The sequence below is a fragment of the Cydia strobilella genome, chromosome 26 (assembly GCF_947568885.1).
Source record: "Cydia strobilella chromosome 26, ilCydStro3.1, whole genome shotgun sequence".
In the NCBI taxonomy this organism is placed as follows: Eukaryota; Metazoa; Arthropoda; class Insecta; order Lepidoptera; family Tortricidae; genus Cydia; species Cydia strobilella.
Genome location: NC_086066.1, coordinates 3933463 through 3960575, shown reverse-complemented (window position 1 = coordinate 3960575; position 27113 = coordinate 3933463). Strand labels below are relative to the sequence as shown.

Here is a 27113-nt window from a genome sequence, read left to right as displayed (position 1 = left end):
AAGCATAAACTTTTTTAAAGTTGTTTTAAAACTATGAATGCTTTTAAGTTTAGTTTGTAGTTTTTAGTATTAAGTACTTATGTTGCTACACCCTTCCAGGGTTTATGTTCACAAAAATTGGTGTAAATACTTAATATGTTGTCCATGTGTGCAAATAAATGAAATGAAATAACAAGTTAAGTATGTAATGACAATTTACTCCTCCTAGTCCAGGAGTCGTAGCACGGTACGCTTATCACCATGCCTGTCACGTTCTAACAAGTATGCGAGTGCGAAAGTGACGGACTTAGTGATAGGGGAAACCATGCTGCGCGGGCTGAATATCAGTATAGGTTGTTTCAAGGCATGGTGTCATCGTAGTATGCCCAGCTGATGCCGTTAATGAAAGGGCTTTTCACAACGCGCGATCCGATTGGCTTCTCCCTAGCCCCGAGGTAGGACCGCATCGCGTTCAGTAGTTGTCGGACAGTGTCGGTGTTCTTTTTTACCTAAAATGTTTAGAAAATGATTATCGTGGTTTCTAGGTTTACCTTAACCAGGGCGGACACGCTATACATCAAAAATCACTTGCGTTTCTATGTGTGAACGGCACGTTTGTACACGCGGCATGCGTCATTGTGTAAGTTGCTTAAAAACAGTACTAAGCGATCGGCAAAAGGTCGTCAATCTGGTGTCGCGGGGCGAGGTAATTTGAATCGGTGCGGGGCGGTGCGTGGCGGTTCTGTATGATATACTATTATTTATTCTGTGCCTTAACGCAAATAATTGGTAACTTGGTGAGAATAATTTTCATTTCGTTGCTGTTTTTTTTTTTTAAATCAGATTTCGATAAGTCCATGGATAAATAGAGTTCCCTATTCTGTACAATATATGTATACGCAATTCTCCTCCAAAGTCCTAAAAAAACTTCCACTGAATTACGAAAATGTTTGGTATTTCCGCGAAGGAGCTCTAAACCAGCCAATTTTTATCCAAATCTAAAAACGAATTAAAAATGATTCAACAACTGGATAAAAATTAGCCCTTTATTAGCCAAACCTGCTCCTAAAAACCAACTAATTATAGGCACGTCATCGACCGTCTAAATTAAGGTTTTAACCGGTTTGGGAAATCGGTTAGTCGAAATAAGGGTTAATAAATAAATATTTTTAATAAAAATAGAGAGCTTATTATAGAGTTTAGAAAAGCCTAAGGCTATCCGGCCTAGCTGGCGCGGTTGAACGGAGCGGGTGAGCGGTTTAACGAAAAATAGTATGAACGTTGCTAACTGGCGCGGACGCGTGCGACGGATTTTACCTACAATATGCGGGTGCGCCCGCTCCGTGCACCCGCGCCAGCTAGAGGACGCCCTAAAAAAGCCCAAAACCATTGGCCGGTCTCTATAATAAAAAATAATAGTATTTAGATAGCTATGTCAAAGCCTTTCATCCGTGTCATCATAGTATGCCCAGCTGATCGGTCCTAGGAGTGATCCAAATGGTTTCTTCGACCTGTTTTTTGCCTGTTTCGGCTTATTTTTAGCCGTGAGGAATGATTTCATCACGTTTAATGGGCCTCGTGTCAAGTCGTTGTTATGTTTCACCTAAAATATTTAGAAAACTTAGTGTCTAAGAAGCAGCAGTCAGAAGAAGGTATTAACCGGTTTTGGATTTCGGCTAACCGGTTAATAAATAAATTCCCTCCCTTAAGGACAAGAGCGACAAGTAAACCTACTCTATATGAGAGTGAGCGTAATAACTATAGATTACCTCTTCATATGCTTCCAAAATTTGAAGCGCGTCCCAATTATGCTGATTATTCTGAACATTTCTATATAACATATTTATATGTTTATTCATCTTGTTCATGTGACTCGTGAGATATCCGATCTTGTACATCGTTTCTGACTTCAGTGTATCATGGATCGACTGTAAGTCACTTACTTGCTTTTCTAAATCTTTTTTTGATGACAGAAGCAATGATACCAATTTTTCCTTCAGCAATCTATCTTTGTGAAAGTATTTACTAAACGGTTTTTGGGCTAATATCGGCAACGGGTATACACGTTTTTCGTAATTGTCATATTTGCTGGGTAATGCCGTCAGTTCCTTTACTGGTTTAATTACCGGTTTTATGTTTTCTATCGGTAGTGATAATCCGCTAAGCGGTGGTCTGTAAGTTAGCGGTAAATTATATTCCTTTGTGGGGTAATTTACCGTTTTTTTGTTAGACATAGATAACCGATTTTTTAAAAGTCCAGTACTGACAAATGATAACATATTTTTCTTCGGCAGACTAACCGGTTCTTCGCTTATTATTGGCACCTGTATTCTGTGTATCTGATTAGGTCTGACATTTGAAAAAATATCATTTATATTTACCTCATTTTCATTAACATCATGATTGTTCAGTTCCACAGATTTTAAAATGTATGCGGGTATGGTCTTATCAAATTTCCGTTGTTCTGTATCTCCATTTTTAGAAACCGGTTCGGAATTAACCGGTTCTATCGGTTTTGCGGTAAATGTGAATTCGTTAGATATGTTTTGTGGTTTGTATGCTTGAGAACTCTGAATAACAGGTTGTTTCGTGTGGGTTTCTAGTTTTTCGGTGTATGGCGGTCCAGTTTTAGCGGACATTGGGTCGAGTGGCATACGGTGGAAATATGGCTCCTTTTGATTGGCTGTCATCATAGTTGGTAATAATACTGAAACTAAATAGATTATTTTGTGATGCTGATTGCCTTCAGGTTAGGATACTAGCTTTTTGTCTTAAGTTGTGTTGTGACGACATATAATAGTCACACATGAAAGAAGATATTTTTCTAGTTAACACGTTCACAGTCCAGTGCCATATATGGGTCACGACACGACGAACTATCTCCACGAGTCCGTGCCCGACCAGGTACGCACTCAGATAAGTACAATAATTATATATTGCCTTCTATAGTAATGATAATATAATAAATTCTGATTTAATAATATTTCCAGTTAGATAGCAGCATTCAGGAATATATTGTAGGTACTAATCCGAGTGCGTACCTGATCGTTTCTTAGTAACCCATATGTGAAGTATGGACGTGTGATATAAGCAATTGTGCCATTTTTAACCAAAAGGGTACTTATTGTCGCTTGTCAGTAGCTACAATTAGAAATAAACCTTATCGACTAGCGACAATGTGGTTAAAACGTAAACCTTTTAAAAACGTCACAATTTGCTTGGACTTATGAGGAATTAGAAACATTTTGTATGGGTGTTGTTAACGTGTTAATTTTGGATTACAGGTATTCAAGAATTAAACACTTACATAAAATTGTCCGTAACATTTCGCCGCCTCGACCGAGTAAGAAATGAAATGCTGAAAACGATTAAAATACCACGTTCCACGAAATGAGTGCCGTGTTTCGTGAAAAGTAATTACTGTAAACATAGCTAAGTTCCTTGTAAAACACGATCAAATTAAAATGTCTAAGTACCGTTATATCTTTGCCTAGGTATATAACTGTTTGTTATCAACAGACATCCGATTCAACGGGTAAAATTTAATGACAGGTTAGCAGTTCCTTTATCGAATTAGAGTTATTTTAAACGTAGTTACGTTTAAATAATTAACACTCGCATAGTCTGGGCTTTCAAAATCGCTGCCAACTTAGCTTGGTCTAAATCTAACTCAATTATCAATACTTTTCTCATTATACTTGTGATCGCTCCAAGTTTTGTTTGTAAAGATATAAAATAAAAAAACCGGCCAAGTGCGAGTCGGACTCGCGCACGAAGGGTTCAAAAAACGGCAAAAAAATCACGTTTGTTGTATGGGAGACCCATTTAAATATTAATTTAATTTTTAAGTATTTGTTGTTATAGCGGCAACAGCAATACATCATCTGTGAAAATTTCAACTGTCTAGCTATCACGGTTCATGAGATACAGCCTGGTGACAGACGGACAGCGGAGTCTTAGTAATAGGGTCCCGTTTTAACCCTTTGGGTACGGAACCCTAAAAAGTGACCAAGGCCTGTAGTGCCCATTTCTGAAAAATAATACTTCTACCTAATAGTCTTGAAATTAAAGCTAAAGAGTTATTTAGGTATAGCACAAGGTATAAAATCCAAGAAACGAGTACCTATATCTCTTTTTACTCTTCGGGTACGGAACCCTAAAAACATTTATACTGGCGAAATAAACCCTATTTTACGTTTACTTATTCTGTCAAACTGCAAGACAGTTTGTTGGTGGGTTGGTATCAAAGATAGATATAACTCCGTAATAGATGGATACAGTCTAAGGAAAAAACGTGCCTCGAAAATCACGAAAATTTGATTCTCGATCAGATGGCACCACTAGTTTTGGCCTACTCTCGTATAGAGGGCGTTGACTGTTTCGTTTGATATTTATAATTTTAACGCATACCAGTGAAAGAACATGGGTCAAAATCATATAAATTGGTTGGTATAAAAAACTATGTAGGTACTAAAGAGGTTGGTAGTTAGAATTGTACGAAAAATGGTTCTATCTTTATTATTATTACATGGAGATAACATAGAAGCATACAAGCAAAGAGAATATAATGATAAAGGGGTAGTACTGTCATAGTAAATTTTGTAGTCACAGTAAATTTACTGCCATCTATCGACACACGATTAAAACTAAAAATATCAAAAAAAATATATATGGATAAATGATTTTTTATTTGTATATATCATTTTCATATGATTTTGACCCATGTTCTTTCACTGATGGTAGTGGCGCCATCTGATCGAGAATCAAATTTTCTTGATTTTCGAGGCACGTTTTTTCCTTAGACTGTATCCATCTATTACGGAATTATATCTATCTTTGCCAATAAGTATGCATTTAGAATTATTCATCTTAATAATGAAACGGCTAAAAGCAGGAAATGAAACAAACAATAGGTAGTAGGGGCATTTTATTAGTTGTTGGCTTAACTTCGCCCCCTCATACAGATAACCAATTAGGATGCATTTACGATTCCTTATCTTAAACTGATTTATAATTAAATTCCAATAATCTAACCTCACTTTTTCTCCTTTCCGTATGTTTTAAGAAACTAAACAAAGCTAAAAGGATACACCTATATTTATTTTAAATGCTAGAGTATGCAAAAGGGAAATTTGAGTTTACTTCTTTTCATATTTTCCATTATTAGGAAAGAAAAAGGATCTGAGTGAGGTTAGTTTTTTGGAATTTAATTACAAATCAGAGTATAGTTTGCAAATGCCGGCGGCGCAAAAAAATAATGACGGCAATAAACTTTACCTGATACTTATATATTAATCATAATTAAAAAACAATTAGTAAAAGTAAATTAAAAAAAATGTCATAATACATTACCGCACAAGTTCGATAATTATAATGAAAAAAAGTGATACTCACAACTCATAAAAGGATTATGAGTTTAAAAACAGTTCAATAAAAACAGTTACTGCCATGACCATGCCATGATGGCCCATGACTGTCGTGAGACTGCTCAAGAACGTCTATAGTCTGTATCTTTAGTTATTTAAATAAATGTAAACAAACCGCAATAAGGTCTTTTATTGGGCAAGAATATTCTTCAAGACAATTAATTTATGGATGTGTCAAAACTTACATAAGCTTTACTACGATATATTACTTACTCAACGTAACAATGAAGCTGATATAATCGTGCTATTTTGTTAATAGGAATATCTCGGTATGATTTGATTAATAGTAATTTAGTTTTGTAATATTTGCTATTACTTCGCCCTAGTAAAGAACCTAAAATAAAACTAGACGGAATGTTTAGCCATTTGAGGGTAGATGAAAGCATTACACGACTAAATGAAATGGGTTAGCCAGAACGATGATGGACATATCCAGGCAGTTTTCTATTTGGTTGGTTAACTGATAAATGTTTAAAGTACCCGAAAATACAAAAACAAATTGTTTACTATCGCACTAGTGCGGTAAAGTAGCACATTACGTAACTATGTCAAAAAATTTAAGGGCCATATGTATTGTAAAACTTTGTACGATACATGTGCGAATAGGTAATTCGAAACTCGTGTCGATTTAAAACACTCCCTTCGGTCGTGTTTTAATTTATCGCCGCTCGTTACGAATTTCCTATTTTTCGCACTTGTATCGTAATGTACTATTAACTACCTAAAGGTACAGACTATAAGTTACAGCTATTTCATTTCGTGAATTTGCTTCAAACACAGAATGAAAGTACCTTGCGAAATGCTTGCTTGTTGAAATGAGCGTAAAAAATACAAATAACAACATTTTTATTTGACTTATTAACAACATTTCTTTGCTTAAATACCTACTTAAAATACCAGCTCGAAAAACTTACAAATTGTTACTTAAAGCGATACTGATGTGTAACAAGAAATATGTCTCAATTATCTCATAATAAAATATTATGACATACCGTTTAGGTGGGTTACATTAGCCCTGGAGCGTAACTTTGGCCATCACTACGTAGTATAAAACAAAGTCGCTTCCTGCTGTATGTCTGTCCCTATGTATGCTTAGATCTTTAAAACTACGCAACGGATTTTGATGTGTTTTTTTTAAATAGATAGAGTGATTCAAGAGGAAGGTTTGTATGTATAATACATCAGCATTGCACCCGTGCGAAGCCGGGGCGGGTCGCGAGTTAGAAATAATTTATTGCACTTAAAAAAAATGTATTGCCACAACTACAAAAAAATGCACGAAAAAAAATTATGGCACTAAAATTATGGCATATTATCTACATCGTGTAGCCGGTTTTGGCTATCCGTCAGTGTTGTTTTATCTGGGGCAAACACCCTCTATTGGGTTAAAGTAACCCAGCTTTACGGTATAAAAAAATTGTTACAAAAACTATACTTTGTTCTTATATATCTACCAGATACTAAAATGACAGTTTCTGTCCAACCTGTCATTTTAGCATGATTGAGAGGAATTCTGATTGATTTTCTAAATGGCGAAGTAGTCTCGAAAATCTTTGTTTTCTCTCACTAACCTTTTGGACGCTAATGACCGCTATTACGTACCGTAGGTTCAACGCCAAAGACCGATAAATCGGTCATAGACCACAGAGCAACATAGACCTACATGCATATGCATAAAGTTCAATTTCACTTTTGACACTTCGGTGACGTGGCGTCTGGATGACAGCTTTTGTGTTTGACACGGCGTCGAAAAGGTTAATGTTATTTAAAGTGTAATATTGATAGCTTATTAATCTTATTATGCAGTGAACTATCGTGGAAGTGTGCAGCTAATGAAGTCTTGAAACGCGTTTAACCCATTGAAAGCCATCGTGCGTCATTGTGAATTTTGTCGTATAGTATGAATTATCTCAGATGATTTTTTCGGGCTCGGGATCTGTTAAGCCGGTTCCCTGAGCCAGAAGGCGAAAAATCTCCTTATATGATCATGTTTTTCTAAGAGTGCGTTGATATTCGTAGACGTGGAAAAAATATATGTAGTTCTTGACTATATTATCTTTAATAACATAGCTTCCAATACACGAATTATATACTTCGCTCGATACAATTAATTCTCAGAGTAACCTCTAACTCGGACTTTTAATCAAATTTTACTCGGTTATTTATTATGTGATACTATAAACAAAAAAGAAGAAAAAACAATCTTAACTAAAATAGTAATTTCATAGCTTTAGAATTTCGATATTGTAAGGTAACGTTTTTAAAATAAATAAAAATCGACAAAATTCGATCAAAATTGACACTTGGCGCGCATGATCTTTCCCGTTCCTTCTTGCGAAATGTGACAGTGACAGCGACAAACCGATGGAACGACCTTAAACAAAAGCCTTTGTTTCTTTTAAGAGCGGTCTCCAGCACGTGCCAAAGCAACCATGACTTAAAAAGCAACTATCGCGATAATATTAAGGTTCAAATTTGTGTGACAGCTCATTCGAACAATCAGTGGTTTTTTTTCTTTGGGGATAACAAAACGTGTTATCTCCGAATGGGCTGTTTCATGAATTTGAACCATATAAATAGGATGGTAAATTTGCTTTTTAAACGGACTTGTTTCCGTTACTTATGTCGGGGCTATTAGCAGTAAGCAGTGTAACCACTGCATAAAGGAAACAATACCTTTTGTTTAACAAATTAGGACCCGAGCCCGAAAACATCTGAGATAATTCAAACTATAATACACGAAGGTTGATATTGGTCTTCAGCGCGCGTCAGTTGACGTCTTTGGCGGCCAAAGGGTTAACCATTCTTTAGTCAGTCATTTTACTAAAAGCAACTACCGAACGTCATGTTATTATAATTATATTAGAGAACTGGCAGCCTTTGCTAGTCAGATAGATGTAGACAATATAAACAAAAATTAATTATACATTATTAGCAAGAAAAAACGTTGTACAGTAAGCTGCAGATAACTGAACCCCCCTGCAAACAAGTTTCTATGCAGGGTGTCAGTTATCGCTGCAGCTCCAACGAGTACGACGTAATATTCTATGAGCACACTTTTTGACATTAGCGACGTCATACATTTGATGTAAGCCATTTAAAAAAAGAGTAGTCTGACTAAGCTAATTATGCATACTTTGCAGTAACAAAGTTTGGCAGTGCCACGATTTCGAATTCCTATAAAATATGACCTTTAGGTACAGTGACATATCCATACTTCGTAACATCAGTTGTGCAGAGTTAACTTATTTAGACGTTTAGTAAGGACCCGCCTGTTCCCTGTGTCATATTGCTGGTCCTGCCCATGTGCGAGTGGGACAGGAATATGCGCGTGCGATAGAGATAGGAACAGGCGGGTCAAGTCCAAAATTTCTCGTGCTAGCGTCCTTACTTTAGATTGGGCAAGCAAAATGTCTTTTTAGTATCTGTGATTAAAAAGCTTAGAGAGCGACATGAACACCCTCTCTGTCTCTTTCCTGCGGGTATTCTTGCTCTAACTCGTCCTCTTCGTCAAATTCGGCATCCTCGTCGTCCACCGGAGCTTCCTGATAAACAAATGAAAAGTATAATTAAAAAAAAAAAACCGGCCAAGTGCGAGTCGCGCACGAAGGGTTCCATTACGCAAAAAACGGGAAAAAAATCAGGTTTGTTGTATGGGAGCCCCACTTAAATATTTATTTTATTCTGTTTTTTGTATTTCTTGCTATGGCGGTAACAAAAATACATCATGTGTGAAAATTTCACCTGTCTAGCTATCACGGTTCATGAGATACAGCCTGGTAACAGACAGACGGACAGAGGATTCCTAGTAATAGGGTCCCGTTTTTACCCTTAGGTACGGAACCCTAAAAAAGAGTAAGTAATCAGTAAAAAGAAGCTCGTTGATGTCTTTTGTTCTATCATTTCAAATTCATTATAGTTCACTAAAGCGTTTCGTAGTGAAATCATTGTAGTTGAGCCGGAAGCCCATAGAGAAAAGTATACGATTATATATTATAGTTTGTGTGAAAAGTATATTATTATAGTTTGGTAGGGTATACAAAGTCTTCATTTAAATTTAAATTTAGTTTATTTGAAATTCCGTATGAATCATATTTTATTTATTATTTTATTTTTATTCTTTTATTTTTATTCTTTTATTTTTCCTGTAATTTAGTTAATATTTTAGTAATACTTAGTAAAACTTTGTACCACCTGTTTTGTACCCTTATAAAGCGCTGGTGGCCTAGCGGTAACAGCGTGTGCAACTTGCAATCCATGAGTTTTTCGGAACTTATGTACGAAATATCATTTGATATTTTACCAGTCGTTTTTCGGTGAAGGAAAAATGAGGAAACCGGACTAATCCCAACAAGGCCTAGTTTCCCCTCTGGGTTGGAAGGTCAGATGGCAGTCGCTTTCATAAAACTAGTGCCTACGCCAATTCTTGGGATTAGTTGCCAAGCGGACCCCAGGCTCCCATGAGCCGTGGCAAAATGCCGGCATACGCGAGGAAGATGTTTTTTTTTATACTACGTCGGTGGCAAACAAGCATACGGCCCGCCTGATGTTAGCAGTCTCCGTAGCCTATGTACGCCTGCAACTCCAGAGGAGTTACATGCGCGTTGCCGACCCTAACACTCCTCTCCCTCGAGCTCTGGCAACCTTACTCACCGGCAGGAACACAACACTATTAGTAGGGGCTAGTGTTATTTGGCTGCGGTTTTCTGTAAGGTGGAGGTACCTCCCCAGTTGGGCTCTGCTCGAGATCTGGAATGACATCCGCTGTCCTGTGCCCTACCACACAAAGCGAGATGTCATTCGCAGTGCCCATACCTCTCTTTTGGACATAGTTTATACATATAAATATTATTGATTTTTGATTTGGAATTAATTTAATATTGGTACCTGGTACTGCTGGTACTCGGAGATGAGGTCGTTCATGTTGCTCTCGGCCTCCGTGAACTCCATCTCGTCCATGCCCTCTCCCGTGTACCAGTGGAGGAAAGCCTGGAAAATTAAAAGTAAGAAAGTAAGTATAGGTATAGTATGAATTATCTCACATGTTTTTTTTCGGGCTGGGCTCTAAACTGTTAAATCATTCAAGGCAAATCTCACAACATATCACCAGAGGGGGTGGGTGATGGGGGTCAAATTATCTTCAAAAACACTTCGCGCATTGGGGTTGGCCGGTCGAAGTGTTTAGCAGATGGTGATGGTGGTGAGAACATAGCTTGCCCTGTCAATCCCTAGAATTGTGTCAATTTTTTGTTTTTTAATGCCCTGCCAGCCCTTTAAGCCAAATCTCATAGAAAAAGGGGCAAGCTATGATGGCGCCATCTCTGCAAACCTTTGACAGTTGCCAACCCCATTACCGGACGCCCCCTTATTGGTCTGTTTGTCTGTCTCACCTTGCGTCTAAACATGGCGGTGAACTGCTCCGATATGCGTTTGAATATCTCCTGGATGGCGGTGGAGTTCCCTACAAAGATGGCGGACATCTTCAGGTTATTGGTCTGTTTGTCTGTCTCACCTTGCGTCTAAACATGGCGGTGAACTGCTCCGATATGCGTTTGAATATCTCCTGGATGGCGGTGGAGTTCCCTACAAAGATGGCGGACATCTTCAGGTTATTGGTCTGTTTGTCTGTCTCACCTTGCGTCTAAACATGGCGGTGAACTGCTCCGATATGCGTTTGAATATCTCCTGGATGGCGGTGGAGTTCCCTACAAAGATGGCGGACATCTTCAGGTTATTGGTCTGTTTGTCTGTCTCACCTTGCGTCTAAACATGGCGGTGAACTGCTCCGATATGCGTTTGAATATCTCCTGGATGGCGGTGGAGTTCCCCACGAAGGTGGCCGACATCTTCAGGCCCCGAGGCGGCACGTCGCAGACCGACACCTTCAGGTTGTTGGGGATCCATTCCACAAAGTAGCTGAAAACATTCATTTTATGGGTCATTCTCTGAGAGCAAAATTCTGCACGTCCCGGCCAATACCCTTTTGAAAACGAAATAATAATGTTGATTTTTAGGGTTCCGTACCCAAAGGGTAAAAACGGGACCCTATTACTAAGACTTCACTGTCCGTCTGTCCGTTTGTCACCAGGCTGTATCTCATGTACCGTGGTAGCTAGACAGTTGAAAATTTTCACAGATGATGTATTTCTGTTGCCGCTATAACAACATATACTAAAAACAGAATAAAATAAATATTAAGTGGGGCTCCCATACAATAAACGCAATTTTAAGCCGTTTATTGCGTAATGGCACGGAACCCTTCGTGCGCGAGTCCGACTCGCACTTGCCCGGTTTTTATTTGTAATAGTCTACGCCCATACCAATAGAGGCTTATACAATACTCGGATATTTGTTTATCTGACCAATGAGTTTTTCGGAACTTATGTACATCATTGACAACCGGTCTAGCCTAGTGGGTAGTGACCCTGCCTGCGAAGCCGATGGTCCTGGGTTTGAATCCCGGTAAGGGTTTTTATTTGTGTGATGAGCACAGATATTTGTTCCTGAGTAATGGGTGTTTTCTATGTATTTAAGTATTTATATATTATATATATCGTTAGTGAGTACCCATTACACAAGCTTTCTTAGGCTTACCATGGGACTTAGTCAATCTGTGTAAGAATGTCCTATAATATTTATTTATTTATTATCATTTGATATTTACCAGTCGCTTTTCAGTGAAGGAAAACATTTTGAGGAAACTGGATTAATGCCAATAAGGCCTAGTTTCTCCCCTGGGTTGGAAAGTCAGATGGCAGTCGCTTTCGTAAAAACTAGTGCCTACACCAATTTTTTGGAATAGTTGCCAAAGCGGACCCCAGGCTCCCATGAGCCGTGGCAAAAAGCCGGGACAATGCTAGGAAGATGATGATCAAAAATTGACAAAATGGGACTGGTATATTTTCCTAAAACACTGTTTTTCAAAAAAGTTATTGGAAAACATGTACAAATCTATAAATTAAAAAGAAAAATGGAAAAATCACCTAAAGCAAGAAATTGAAAGATTCGCACACTTCTGGTAACCCTCCGTAGCTCAGTTGGTAGTAGCTATTGGACCGGTGTTCCAGTGGTCGCAAGTTCATGTCTTGCCGGAGGGCCGGAGTTTGGTGAATTTTTCCATTTTTTCCGCTTGAATTTAAAAATATGTAGTATCGCTCGCAGACGTTTCTGTTTGATAAAAACTAATTTAGTCACATATGCAGTCAGCTGCAGAGATAACTGACCCCCCTTTCATAGAAGGGTGTTCAGTTATCTCTGCAGCTGAGTGTTGTTCAAACTTGTTACCTGGAATTCTTGTTCTGTATGGCCATTATCTGATTGTCCACCTCCCTCATGCTCATGCGGCCCCTGAACATGGTGGCGACGGTGAGGTACCGCCCGTGGCGGGGGTCGCACGCCGTCATCATGTTGCCCGGGTTGAACATCTGCAATGAAAACATTTGCTAAAGCGCCATCTAGCGGACAGTAGCGGAACTTTGTTGCAACTATACTTTAGACCAAAGATAGATATAACTCCGTAATAGATGAATACAGTCTAAGGAAAAAACGTGCCTCGAAAATCAAGAAAATTTGTTTCTCGATCAGATGGCGCCATCGCCACTACCTTTGGCCTACTCTCGTATAGAGGTCGTTGACGGTTTCGTTTGTTATTTAACAATTTTAACGCATATCAGTGAAAGAACATGGGTCAAAATCATAAAAATAATGAATGCAAATAAAAAAAATCATTTATCCATATTTAAATACATATTATGGTATTTTTATAAATCTTCATTTTTAGTTTTAAAGTGTGCCGATAGGTGGCAGTGAATTTACTGTGGTTACAAAATCTACTATGACAGTACCGCTCTATCTTATTATATCCTCTTTGTTTAGACTCTCTAGAGAACGTGTTGGAGTGTCTGCCATCTCGTGACCTGAACCGAAAGCGAAAACGATTCACGCTCCTAAGCAGGTGCTGGGGGCAGCATTTCCGCGATTTCGTGGTTGGTCCCATAGTAAAAGTTGCTCAGTATAATCCAAAAACCTCCCTGGCAACGGGAATGCACCTATTTTTTTGCCACCCTGTATATTGTATTGTAAGAACTGTGTACCAACATGAAAGCAATAAAGTTGTATGTTCTATGAGGTTTGATATATGTGACGTTTTCAACCAAAAGGTACCACATTGTCGCTTGTCGTGGTTGATTTCTAATATTCATCTTATAATTGAAGCTATATGGAAATAGCGCCTTACTGACAAGCGACAATAAGTACCCTTTTGCACTAAGAACAAATTAAATTATTTTCTATGAAAATATTTTAATTTGTGGTTTTTCAAGTAGACACACTACTATTTAAACTATAAACTGAAATAAATATCATATACGAAGGAAAAACCACAAGCCAGGCCAAGCCCAAGCCAGGGGGCGCCACAAGCCTTCGGGAATTGTCATATACTTGGAAATTTCGACCCATGCCACCGTGACCGGATAGCCGAGCGGTTCAGGCACCTGTCCGGTAAACAGGGTACGCTGGTTCGATTCCAGCTCTGGACACTGGAGGCTTTGGTCATTTTTTCCTTCGTATATGATATTTATTTCAGTTTTAAGTACCCTTTTGCTTGAAAATGGCACATATAGTATAAGGTACCTGTGCCAAAGAAGCTCGCAGTTTTGTCTATTGTACTAGACTACTTGTTTTTTTTTTAAATATATTTAGATTTTTGAAGTAAAACTTCTTTAGGCGCTACTAGAGAGTAACTCAGTTTTTTTTTCTGACGGAAGTAACGCTCAGTAGTGACACACGCACAATAGGACACACGTCAAAGTGCCAACATAGCGATAAACGTCAAAGAAGTTTTACTTCAATTGTGCGTAAAGATTATACGCACACAATTTTTTTTAAATTAAATATTTTTACATGGCCTTTGACTCAAGAGGAAATGTAACAGAAAGTGATGAAGCTATGTTACGGCTAAAATAATCGACAAATAAGTAAAAATAAAAGTCTAATGTTGGTTTTTCTAGATATAAATGACTTACTTGGGTCATAAGTTCAGCTACGTTTTGAGCGCGGTAATCAAAGGAATTCCTGGCTGTGAGGGGCGCGAAACCTGAAACAATGACGTCGTCTTAGTTTTATTGTAGACAAATGGCAATGGGGTTGGCAACTGTCAAAGGTTTGCGTGAGACCTGTCTCTAGTTTTGTTCTGTGTTGGCTTAACACACTCACTGCCAGAGAGGCGCTTTTCTAAAGTGTCAAGTTTCGGCGGTCTCCATTAATCTGTTAAAAATAGGAAAACTTTGTATGGTGTGTATGAGCATGGTAACCAGTGTCATAACAGGTCATGGAATATTTAACAAACACCTTTTTATAACAGGTGTTACAGACAGTCCCCTATGCAGAGGACGCATGGAGACAGAAGAAACAGCCTCTCACGTGGTGCTGGAATGCAGCGGAGTGGCCCCATACAGGGTAAAACATCTCGGATCCCCGAGAGACCTCCCCGAGGTCCTACTCAACATCAAAGGTTTGATAGGTTTCCTCGAGGAGCTGGGCTGGCAGGACTAGCCCACACCCATGTCACGCAAAATAGGCGCCAGTCGTCAAGTTGCGGAAAATCGCCCGAACTACAATACAATGGTGTGTCTTACGAGGTACAGGTATGTGACTGACCGGGCATGAAGAAGTGTAGCCTGGGGAACGGCACCATGTTGACGGCGAGCTTGCGCAGGTCCGCGTTCAGCTGTCCGGGGAAACGCAGGCACGTTGTTATGCCGGACATTGTTAACTGGAACAAACGATATTCTTGAAATCATTCACAAAGAGCGCTCATCGCTAGAGCTATGGGGTATTTGACTACTAGTCAAATCAGTTTCTTTTTCGAACTGTCAAAACGATTTTTCTACTATTGAAATTATATGAAATACTAGCATGTGACGTCACAACCTAATTACCTTTATTAATTTATAGTTTTATATGTGTTTTAAAATATAGTGTCTAAAAATAATTGCTGTCTACGTTACTCCATTATTCTTCTGGTGCTTTATTTCATGCATGGTGTAAAACAATTTATTTTAAATACAGTCAAAATACCCTATTATAGAGTTACGGACTATATCATATGTGTTGCTTCCAAGCAAAGAGTCCCACGTTGTCGCTTGCCATAAGGACCCTTTGACATGTTATTCGTATAAAGATACAAGCAAATCTCGTCCTTATGGTAAGCAACAAAGTGGGTCCTTTGACCTTCGACACATATATGGAAAATTTACATAAGTGACAAACCAAGCAACGGATTGACATTAAATTTTGTGAGTTATATGGATTTTTTGTCAGTCAAGTTTTTTTTTTATCAAAATGGCGGAGCTACCACAGAGCCATGCACTAGTATACTTGTACACTTAGCGAGATAAGATGGTTGTGGTCGCCGTAGCTGGGGCTGGTAAGCCAGAGTGTCCTGAAGCAGATGTTGTAGAGAACCTCGTTGTCTATACGGGTCATTACGAGAAGCATCAACAAGAGCCACCCCCGTCTACAACTAGTCTTACCGAGACAAGATGGTTGAGGTCGCCGTAACTGGGTGTTCTGAAGCAGATGTTGTTCACAGACTCATTATCGATACAGAAGGACATAACGAGGAGCTTCAACAAGAGCCACCCCGTCTACAACTAGTCTTACCGAGATTAGATGGTTGAGGTCACCGTAACTGGGGCTGGTGAGCCGGAGTGTCCTGAAGCAGATGTTGTAGAGAGCCTTGTTGTCTATACAGAAGGTCATGTCTGTGTTCTCGACCAGCTACAGCTCACAGTGCCACTAGTTTAGTGCACTTACTGAGATGAGATGGTTGAGGTCACCGTAACTGGGGCTGGTGAGCCGGAGTGTCCTGAAGCAGATGTTGTAGAGAGCCTCGTTGTCTATACAGAAGGTCATGTCTGTGTTCTCGACCAGCTACAGCTCACAGTGCCACTAATTTAGTGCACTTACTGAGATGAGATGGTTGAGGTCACCGTAACTGGGGCTGGTGAGCCGGAGTGTCCTGAAGCAGATGTTGTAGAGAGCCTCGTTGTCTATACAGAAGGTCATGTCTGTGTTCTCGACCAGCTACAGCTCACAGTGCCACTAGTACAGTACACTTACCGAGATGAGATGGTTGAGGTCACCGTAACTGGGGCTGGTGAGCCGGAGTGTCCTGAAGCAGATGTTGTAGAGAGCCTCGTTGTCTATACAGAAGGTCATGTCTGTGTTCTCGACCAGCTACAGCTCACAGTGCCAATAGTACAGTACACTTACCGAGATGAGATGGTTGAGGTCACCGTAACTGGGGCTGGTGAGCCGGAGTGTCCTGAAGCAGATGTTGTAGAGAGCCTCGTTGTCTATACAGAAGGTCATGTCTGTGTTCTCGACGAGCTGGTGCACGGAGAGCGTCGCATTGTAAGGTTCTAGCACTACTTCGCTCACCTGAGAAAATACACAATGAGTTTTAGCCAATCTCATTACCTATGTAAATAATGTAAAAATAAAACAAAATTGTATATAGTTAGATTTTCCACTTTTATATTTATTTTAAGCTTAAAAACATTGTTCGCAGACGTTTCCGCTTGATACAAAATGTATATTGTGACTTACTTTAGGCGAAGGCACGACGCTGAATGTGCTCATGATTCTGTCGGGGAACTCCTCACGGATCTTGCTCAGCAGCAACGTGCCCATGCCAGACCCTGTGCCGCCGCCGAGAGAGTGTGTCAGCTGGAAACCTGAAAACCAGAACTCGGGATAACATCACTTGTACCTAGTTATTAAGATTTGTACTACACTACACTATGGTTGCAATAAATAAATGACTGAATGACATGACCGCGGACCAGAAACAGATTTCCATGACCAATAGCATCCCGAGTGAAAACTTGTAAAGTGGTTAAGGGTGAAAAGTAATGAACCCTCGTGGACGTCAGCTGATACAAGTTTTCGAATAAACGAAATCCATACTAATATTATAAATGCGTCTGTCTCTCTGTGTGTTACCTCTTCACGCTTAAACCGCTGAACCGATTTAGTTGAAATTTCGTATACAGATAGTTTGAGTCCCGGGGAAGGACATAGGATACTTTTTATCCCAGAACACACCCCTCAAGGGGGTGAAAAGGGGGGTTAAAATTTGTATTGGGAATCAATAACCGCTGAACCGATTTCGATGAAACTTGGTATGGGGATAGTTTGAGCTGTGGGAAAGGATATAGAATAATTTTATCCCCGAAATCATCCCTTAAGGGTGTAGAAATGGGGTGGAAATGTATAGTGTGGACCAATTTGGGGGTGAAAAAAGGATGTATTTTAAAAGCAGATTTGTTTAAGAATTAAGGTGCCCAAATTACTAATTCCACGCAGACGAAGTCGCGGGCAAAAGCTAGTATATTATAAATGTGAAAGTCTGTCTGTGTGTTACATCTTCACGCTTAAACCGCTGAACCGATTCAGTTGAAATTTGACATAGAGATAGTTTGAGTCCCGGGGAAGGACAGGATAGTTTTTATCCTGGAAATCATCCCATAAGAGGGTCAAAAATTATCTCACTTCTACCCCGAAAGTGAGATAAATGGTGCAGCGCCTGACAATGTTGTTAGTATCATGCTCAACAACTTATCTATAGTTATGATATTATTGGGTGGAGGAATATTTGAAATCGTACCTTGAAGGCAGTCGCAGTTTTCTGACTCCTTGCGGATGACATCCATCACGGAGTCGACGAGCTCAGCGCCCTCTGTGTAGTGACCCTTAGCCCAGTTGTTGCCTGAAAAATAATACTATTTAACAAGGGCCTGACACTCTTTGATAGAGAAAGATAGTCTTATTGCGATTCCTATAAGAGGAAAGAGAAAATAGTGCCACGCTTTGTCCTTATCACCGACCGGGTTTTTTTTCATGGTCGGGTTATGATAGCATAGGTAGGAGGCGATGGCGAAATACCGAAATATATGTATAAGAGTGGAAGAGTTAGGATTATGCTGCCATACATTAACCTGTTAATACATGAATATATCTTTCTCTTACCCCTGGTCACTCGGATTCATGTCTATAACTACTATACTATGTCTATGCTATTTAAGAACATTAATATTACTTCAATTCAAGAGAGGTATGGGCACTGTGAATGTCATCTCGCTTAGTGTGATAGGGCACAGCACAGCGGATGTCATTCCAGATCTAGAGCTGAGCCTAACTGAGGAAGTACCTCCACCTTACAGAAAACCGCAGCCAAATAACAGTAGACCCTACTCATTATTTTAGTAATCATAGTGTTGTGTTCCTGTCATAACATAGAGAAATAAGTAGATAATACAGTGCTCACTCCATATAATCATAATCATAAATTTTTATTTGCAAGAACACGGTTACAATAAAAGGTCTTCCAGGTATCCTCAGAATCTCTTTCCTGTTTCCGCAAATACTGCCCTAATGCGCAAAAGTGTGTTCTGCTTAGCTAGTAAGATTGCCTACACAATACACAAACACACAGTAGACAAATTGCCTGTCCATTTCAGAATGTTATATTATATTATATATTAACTGATTTAAGGCAGTTTAAGCACAAACTACTGACATTTTTAATTGATAATTGTTTTTACACCATTTCTGAATTTTTGCTGTATAATAAAATTACGCTTTACGCTTCTGATTTGACATGACTTTAATATTAATAATAACTAGGTATTTATATAGATATGTAAATTCATTTCGCATGTTAGTATGTAAGGAAATTATTCAAGTTTTTGTACGCCATCAGGCAGGGTATAGTGCTACAAATATTAATTTACCGCCACTGTAATCAGTTTGACATATACTCACAAATAAAAACACTTTGAAACTTTAAAAATACAGTATCAGTAGTATCAGTATCAGTAATTATATCAGTTTTGTTACCAAAATACTATTATTTGCGTAGTCGATATCTAGCGTCAAGTACTGCTACTTGACAATAGATGTCGCGACGAACGGAAAGTCTAATGCTCAACTATTTTCAGCTAATATTATAACCGGATTAACTGGAACTCTATTTTGAACTCCTTCTGCTTGTAATATTAGATGTAAATTGGTGAGCAATACAGTTTTCGTCAATCGCGGCACACGTGACATCTAGTGTCGAGTAGCAGTACTGATAATTCCGCTACTTGACGCTAGATGTAGACTACGAAAATAATAGTAGTTTTGGTAACAAAACTGATGTATGGAGTGAGCACTCTATGCTTACCTATTTCTCTATGGTACAAATTTGGTAGTAAGAATTAATACATAACCCTATAAGCTCCATACATACATGATAACTTAGTGTGACTTAGTACATCTACTCGCCGCCAGATGGCACTCACCAGCCCCGCTCTGTCCGAACACGAAGTTGTCCGGCCTGAAGAGCTGTCCGTAGGGTCCGCCCCTCACGGAGTCCATGGTCCCAGGTTCGAGATCGACCAAGACGGCTCGCGGTACGTATTTACCTAGGATATTAAAATATATATTATAGTTTGGCAAGCCATTTCCGTCACTAGAAAAAGGCGGCTTTAAATAATGTAGGCGCAAAGGGTTGACCTCCCATAGAAAATTTGAATTTCGCACCTTTTCCTACTGACAGTGGGTTTGCCAGAGTATAGTTTAAATTTGTATCATCTTCGTCAGCTTTTAAATGGCCGTCTAAAAAATCTAAGGCACACCAGAGCTTTTACCATTTATTATTTAAAACCATTATTTCAGTAAACAGTGTGTTTATTGCTTTCATAGGTTATACAAGTTGGTACATTTTATTGGTTCAGCTATGAAACCCTGTACCATAATAATAATAAACACCATGTAAAATAAAGTGCCAACTGGGCTCTAAGAGTCAAGCCGATGCGAATTGAGTTCTAGCGATTGATTTTACAGTAGAATCAGGAGCGCAGCAAGTACCTACCAAAGACAGTCTCACCGCCCGAAGAATCTTAGGTACCTAAATACGTCATAAACATACGGTACAAAAAAATACGCAGTGCGTAATTATTTTCCATCGCACTCTCACGGAAACTTACGAAAGTGTCTTGCTATTTCAGTCAGTCTCGGTACAAAAAGTACTGACATTGGCTGAAGTAGCATGACTATGCATGACAAATACGAACGTTTCCGAGAAAATAGGATGGAAAACAATTATGCACTACAGCCGTAATTTCATTCATTTATTTATTTTAAACTTTATAGCACATAAAAAAAGTACAAAAGGCGGACTTTATGCCTCATGGCATTCTCTACAAGTCATACGACCAAACAGAAAAATGTCAAGGTGGGTGCATTGAGAATCGTTTAAAAGCAATTCATTGTAGTAGATAGACATAGATTCTCTCCAGCTGCATCGGATTCTCGCCATGATAGCCTTCTCTTTTACTCCAATTGTTAGTGACAGAGAAAGATGCCCGTAATTTGCGTACTTCGGTGATCGCGGTCTGACAATTGACAACTTGTAACTTACCGCCCGACGCCTCATTGTAGTAGACATCGATTCTCTCCAGCTGCATCGGATTCTCGCCATGATAGCCTTCTCTTTTACTCCAATTGTTAGAGTGACAGAGAAAGACGCCCGTAATTTGCGTACTTCGGTGATCGCGGTCTGACAATTGACAACTTGTAACTTACCGCCCGACGCCTCATTGTAGTAGACATCGATTTTCTCCAGCTGCATCGGATTCTCGCCATGATAGCCTTCTCTTTTACTCCAATTGTTAGTGACAGAGAAAGATGCCCGTAATTTGCGTACTTCGGTGATCGCGGTCTGACAATTGACAACTAGTAACTTACCGCCCGACGCCTCATTGTAGTAGACATCGATTCTCTCCAGCTGCATCGGATTCTCGCCATGATAGATGCCGTCGGGGCCCACTCCGTGCTTGTCGGAGGTTATTTCCCAGAACAAAGGACTTACGACGAACACCGAAGATCGCAAATTGCCGGCATCCTTCTCTTTTACTCCAATTGTTAGTGACAGAGAAAGATTCCCGTAATTTGCGTACTTCGGTGATCGCGGTCTGACAATTGACAACTCTTAACTTACCGCCCGACGCCTCATTGTAGTAGACATCGATTCTCTCCAGCTGCATCGGATTCTCGCCATGATAGATGCCGTCGGGGCCCACTCCGTGCTTGTCGGAGGTTATTTTCCAGAACAGAGGACTTACCACGAACACCGAAGATCGCAAATTGCGGGCATCCTTCTCTCTTACTCCAATTGTTAGAGTGACAGAGAAAGATTCCCGTAATTTGCGTACTTCGGTGATCGCGGTCTGACAATTGACAACTTGTAACTTACCGCCCGACGCCTCATTGTAGTAGACATCGATTCTCTCCAGCTGCATCGGATTCTCGCCATGATAGATGCCGTCGGGGCCCACTCCATGCTCGTCGGAGATTATCTCCCAGAACTGAAAAGGTCGACGCCATGTGTAATGAAAATGAAAAAATGATTTAGTTTTAATTAGATAGGTACATAATAAAAAAAACCGGACAAGTGCGAGTCGGACTCGCCCACCGAGGGTTCCGTACTTTTTAGTATTTGTTGTTATAGCGGCAAACAACTGCTGTCTAGCTATCACCGTTCATGAGATATAGCCCGGTGACAGACAGACGGACAGACGGCCAGTGGAGTCTTAGTAATAGGGTCCCGTTTTTACCCTTTGGGTACGGAACCCTAACAACGAACTACGCAATAAAATTCGCGTGGGTGTAAGTAAAAATAAAACCGGCCAAGTGCGTGTCGGACTCGCGTACGAAGGGTTCCGTACCATTACGCAAAAAAAGGCAAAGAAATCATGTTTGTTGTATGGCTCCACCTAAATATTTATCTTATTCTGTTTTTAGTATTTGTTGTTATAGCGGCAACAGAAATACATCATCTGTGAAAATTTCAACTGTCTAGCTATCACGGTTCATGAGATACAGACTGGTGATGGTGACAGGCGGACAGACACAGCGGAGTCTTAGTAATAGGGTCCCGTTTTTAGGGTTCCGTACCCAAAGGGTCCGTTTGTCTGTCACCAGGCTGTATCTCATGAACCGTAATAGACAGTTGAAATTTTCACAGACGATGTATATCTGTTGCCGCTATAACAACAAATACTTAAAAGTACGGAACCCTCGGTGGGCGAGTCCGACTCGCACTTGTCCGGTTTTTTACCCTTTAGGTACGGAACCCTAATAGGTGAGGTAAACCTTAAAATTAGTTCAATATTGTATGACCAAGTATGACTCACGAGTCTCACGACAGTTTAACCTCTAGCGTCCCACGGTCCTAATACTAAGAAGTCTGTGCGGAAAAAGAAGTCGTTGATTATATGGGAACCAATACCACGGAATAAGTAATAGTATTATCATACAGAACGGCCACGCACCGCCCCGCCCCGATTCGAATTACCTCGCCCCGCGACACCAGATTGACGACCTTTTGCCGGCCGCTCAGTACTGTTTTTAAGCAACTTACACAATGACGCATGCCGCGTGTACAGACGTGCCGTTCACATATAGAAACGCAAGTGATTTTTGATGTATAGCGTGAGACAATACATTCTACGACTCTTCTCTTTCCGCACAGACTCTAGTACAAATTACGTCTGTTTGAATCGTTATTAAATGGAACAGTCACTGTTTTGTTTTGATTGATTTTTCACTTTCAACGCCTTTTTAATCCCTTCAGGGAATGAATTTTCAAAAACGACACAGCTTTTATTTAATTCTAATATTACCTGTCTTTTTAAGAAGTTTCAAACTATCTGTACCTGATACAAACTTTCAACCCTTTTTTTACCACCCTAAGGGATGAATTTTCAAAATCGCTGAAATTATGTTTTCTTATGTTACAATAGCATGGCTTTATACAAAATTGTAATTCCCCCACTCAAAATAGTTTGATCCCATACCAACTTTCAACCCCCTTTTTACCACCTTAGGGGATGAATTTTGAAAAAAGCTGTAATTACTTTTCTTTTATTTGAATAAAATACGTTCTTACTAAGTTTCAAGTGCCTAGCTTAAAATAAAACTTGAACCCGATACAAATTTTCATCCCCTATTTACCCCCCTTAGGGGTGGAATTTCTCAAACACGCTTCTTATTTCTTGTACACAATATGAAAACCAGTGTTGGCCGAAACGTTAATGCAATTAACCATTAACCAGTACAAATTGAACCGTAAACTGTAAACGTCCGTTACGGCTTACGGTTCAATTTGTACTGGTTAATTGCAATTAACGTTCGGCCAACACTGATGGAAACTGATGTGCAAATTTCAACTTTTTAGCTTTTGTAGTTTCGGCTCTGCGTTGATGAGTCAGTCCGTGCGTGCGTGAGTGCGCGCGCGCGCGCGCTCCGTAAGGAGATTATATTCTCTTTTCGCGCGCGCGTGTGGAATATAGATATAAAGATAGCTATAGGGGGAATTAATTTTGTAACAGACGGGCGTACCGGACCGCGACCTTGGTCCGGTCCGAGGCCTGTTCGATCGTATGGAAGGTGGGCCGCCGTACGTCCGTCAGGGTTGTAACTGTTGTCAGGTGAGCGGAATTGAAATTTATCGTATTTGAGTGTCAAAATTATTGTACGAATGAAAAAAATATCGTAAGTCTGCCTGTAAAAATCGTAGGCCTGGCAACCCTGACGTCCGTTAAGGATTCAACTATAGTGAGAGCGAGAAAGAGATAATGCTAACCGGTTCAAGGTCGCGTTCCGTCTGCAGTTGCGATGCACTGTTGGTATGCGTGCGTTTTCGCATACCAATTATGCCATTTATGGCATACATTCACGAATTCACTCTTGTTGCTCCTTTAAGAATCATTTATATAGTTATTGATTGCAAGGTCAAAAGTATGGAAACAAACGACGTCGTTTTCTTTAATATCTCATGTTTCTATTATTATTATTGTATTAATTGGTAACCAAAAACAACCTCCAAAGATTAAAAATACACCCTAAGTCAGCATTTCGCAAATTATGGGTCGCGAGCGAATATTGAGTGGGCCCTGACGACATTCTGACCGATCGGGCGATCTGAGCGTTACCAATAATATTTTATGCCCCCTTTTTAAGACGGTAAAGAGGTGGGTGGGTCCCGAATTTGGCACTTTTTGTTAGATGGGTCGGAACTTTGGGAACAAGTGCCCTAAGTATTAAGCATCCTTATATCAATAAAAAAGATAAAAACACGGATAAAAAGTTGATTGGAACAAGTTACAATATCGCCCTTTTAGGCAATTACCTCGCCTTACAAAATGTCGAACCGGCAGTTATCGTAACCTGACCTTGACTTATTTAATTTTAATGTTCTATTATCAGATTTACTATTTTGTTTTCCAATTGTCAAATTAGTATTAAAATCCATCGCTTGAAAATCAGTTTTTTATTGTCATATTAGCTTGTTTCGTCGCCGGCTTCGCTACAGTATACCGGCAAAACTACCACGACGTAGTGCAAAGCGAAGCTTAGCAGTGAATACGTTACAAGAAAACACAAATTATGTCCAAAACAGTTACAGGCTCTTTTTTCTACTCGTTTTAATGCGTAAAAGGGCCATTTTTCCGTTGGGTCGCAAAAGACCCAATTAACATAATTACGTAGCCTAAAAAAAGTGAAAAACATTACTAACCTTAGATCCTATCTGGTTTCCACACTGCCCAGCCTGCACATGCACTATTTCACGCATTTTCACACTAAATTATATAATTTTTTTATAACCTTAATACAAGCTGAACACAGTGCCGTGTCTCACACACTGAACACTGGGATAATCGGAGTTATCGTATGATATCACGTTTCTAGAGATCCGTAGTAATTTAATCAAAAGCAACCCTATGCTTCAAATTTAAAAGGGCTAAAGTAGTTGTAGATGTAAGACTTATATCACTTAACGGAATTGATGTGACACTGACATTGAGTAAAATTTGGACTGACGATGCAAGTTTTGTAATCTAGACAATCTAATACCTACTTATTTTATTTTAAGTCTGTTTAAAACTGACCAAGGAAATACTTTTGCTTAAATCGTCAGCATCCAACTGCGTAATGATATAATTTATTGATTCAATTTTTTCGATTTTTCAGGCAGACCTTGAAGGCTCCGTCGCACTGCCGCGGCGGTTGCGGGGCGGTAGCTTGGCGGCTCGGCCCGCGTTCATTGCGCCCGCGTCTCACTAGCGAACCGCCAGCGTCGCGCTCGCGTACCGCCTTCGTCGCGCCCACGATGCGAAGGCGGCCCGCCACCTCGCACGCCGGAGCGGCGTGCGGATATGGTGCGGATATGCATCCAATGTGGAATTTTGTCAAATACTTTATGGCTCCTATACACCACGGTCCAGTGTAGGCTGGCCTACAAGCAAGGGACCAAGGGACGCATTTATGCGTTAGAGGGAGCAAGTGATATTGCTATCTCATTCCACCGCATAGCTGCGTACCTTAGACTGGCCTACGCAGCCTACGCTGGGCCATGGTGTACAGGAGCCATTACAGTACACATTATGGTGCAACTTTCCGCACTAGTGCGGGAATAAGCACTTTCCGTGCCTATGTCGATAATTTAAAGGGCCATATGTACTGTAAAACGTTGTACCTAAGTGTTGTATTGTACATTAAATAATTCGCAATTCGTGTCGATTAAAAAACAGTACCTTCGGTCGTGTTTTAATTTATAACCCGTCGTTGCGAATTACCTATTCGCACGTGTATCGTACATCGTTTTACAGTACATTATAACCCTTTAAGTTTTCGACGTAGTAACGTAATGTGCTTATTATAACAGGGTGTCGTAATGGAGCACCAAATATACTGTAAATAACTAATTTCAACTGTATAAAATTAGATAGAAAGTGTTTGTAAACCTCTACAAACTATTCGGCCTTCACGTTTCACCAGAAATGACGCGTTATGCGGCTAACGCACCTAGATTGTGATATTTGTGATAAACAATGTTATCAATTTCCATGACCAGCCTTACTTGATACCTATAATTCATTAAAAATCAACTGTGAAAACCAAAGAGTATTGATTGTGGAATTTTCACCAAGTGACTTTGGTAAAAACAAATGAACTACCATGGAATAGAACGGTTCTATTAGAACCATATCAAACTGACAAATGGGAAGTAATTTGCCACAGTTTAGTTAAATTTGTAGCTAAGCTCAATCTATGTTGACATTGTTCCATAAACTTCCATACTAGTTCTGGTCATGCTTTCGGTACCTACTTCATTATTGTAAATAAATAGATGATATGGAGAGTTCTTCATAAAGTGGATAGATAAGTTGCTTATCATTTACTGAATTAGATCATTTACTAAATTAAGGTGTGGTTATTTTGGTTATCTGATACAGTCGTTGGGCATTCAGTACATTACTTTCGAAAACTATACTTAAGAAGAGTTAGGAGACAAAAAAATATTCGAAATGTGCAGGTATATAATACAATACAGTTTATACAGTTTTTTTAACAAATCTGGTTGTTAAAAAGACAGACAACAAAAAGCGAAATAGTAACAGGATTTTTAAAAGAATTCAACGTAAGTTCACAGGTTTAAAAATAAAGTTGACATTGATCAAAACCCATCTCCACATCCCACTTCCATCTTAAATTCCGGCAACGAACTTACAGCCCCTCTGGTTGTGCGGGTGTCTATGGACGACAGGAATCGCTTACCATCAGGCTTTGTCTGCTCGTTTGCTAAATAATTCATAT

General features: G+C 39.7%; 2 protein-coding genes across 2 annotated transcripts; both read right to left on the bottom strand.

Annotated features, from left to right (window-relative positions):
* Positions 1–322: 322 nt before the first annotated feature.
* Positions 323–3466, bottom strand: LOC134753225 (uncharacterized). Its single transcript, XM_063689027.1, has 3 exons — positions 3287–3466; positions 1749–2692; positions 323–488 (listed from the first exon to the last, which is right to left on the bottom strand). The coding sequence occupies exons 1-3, from the start codon at positions 3303–3305 to the stop codon at positions 339–341; spliced, it is 1113 nt and encodes a 370-aa protein (XP_063545097.1). The 5' UTR covers positions 3306–3466; the 3' UTR covers positions 323–338.
* Positions 3467–6433: 2967 nt separating this feature from the next.
* Positions 6434–25425, bottom strand: LOC134753345 (tubulin beta chain-like). The gene is made up of 12 exons (XM_063689216.1): positions 25033–25425; positions 21709–21820; positions 19754–19876; positions 18076–18177; positions 17016–17143; positions 16680–16847; positions 15063–15177; positions 14429–14499; positions 12690–12829; positions 11162–11321; positions 10293–10394; positions 6434–8950 (listed from the first exon to the last, which is right to left on the bottom strand). Exons 1-12 carry the CDS (start codon positions 25087–25089, stop codon positions 8846–8848), a joined length of 1383 nt encoding a protein of 460 aa, XP_063545286.1. The 5' UTR covers positions 25090–25425; the 3' UTR covers positions 6434–8845.
* Positions 25426–27113: the final 1688 nt, after the last annotated feature.

What these genes read in the sequence shown, in the direction of transcription:
- LOC134753225 (XM_063689027.1), bottom strand. An exon ending in TTTTGGAAGCATATGAAGAG is followed by an intron (nt 489 to 1,748) that starts GTAATCTATAGT and finishes TAAACATTTTAG; the next exon opens with GTAAAAAAGAACACCGACAC.
- LOC134753345 (XM_063689216.1), bottom strand. Translation starts at nt 25,089, where the DNA reads ATGCGTGAAATAGTGCATGTGCAGGCTGGGCAGTGTGGAAACCAGATA. An exon ending in AAACTGCGACTGCCTTCAAG is followed by an intron (nt 17,144 to 18,075) that starts GTACGATTTCAA and finishes TCTGGTTTTCAG; the next exon opens with GTTTCCAGCTGACACACTCT. An exon ending in GCTACACTTCTTCATGCCCG is followed by an intron (nt 14,500 to 15,062) that starts GTCAGTCACATA and finishes TCATTGTTTCAG; the next exon opens with GTTTCGCGCCCCTCACAGCC.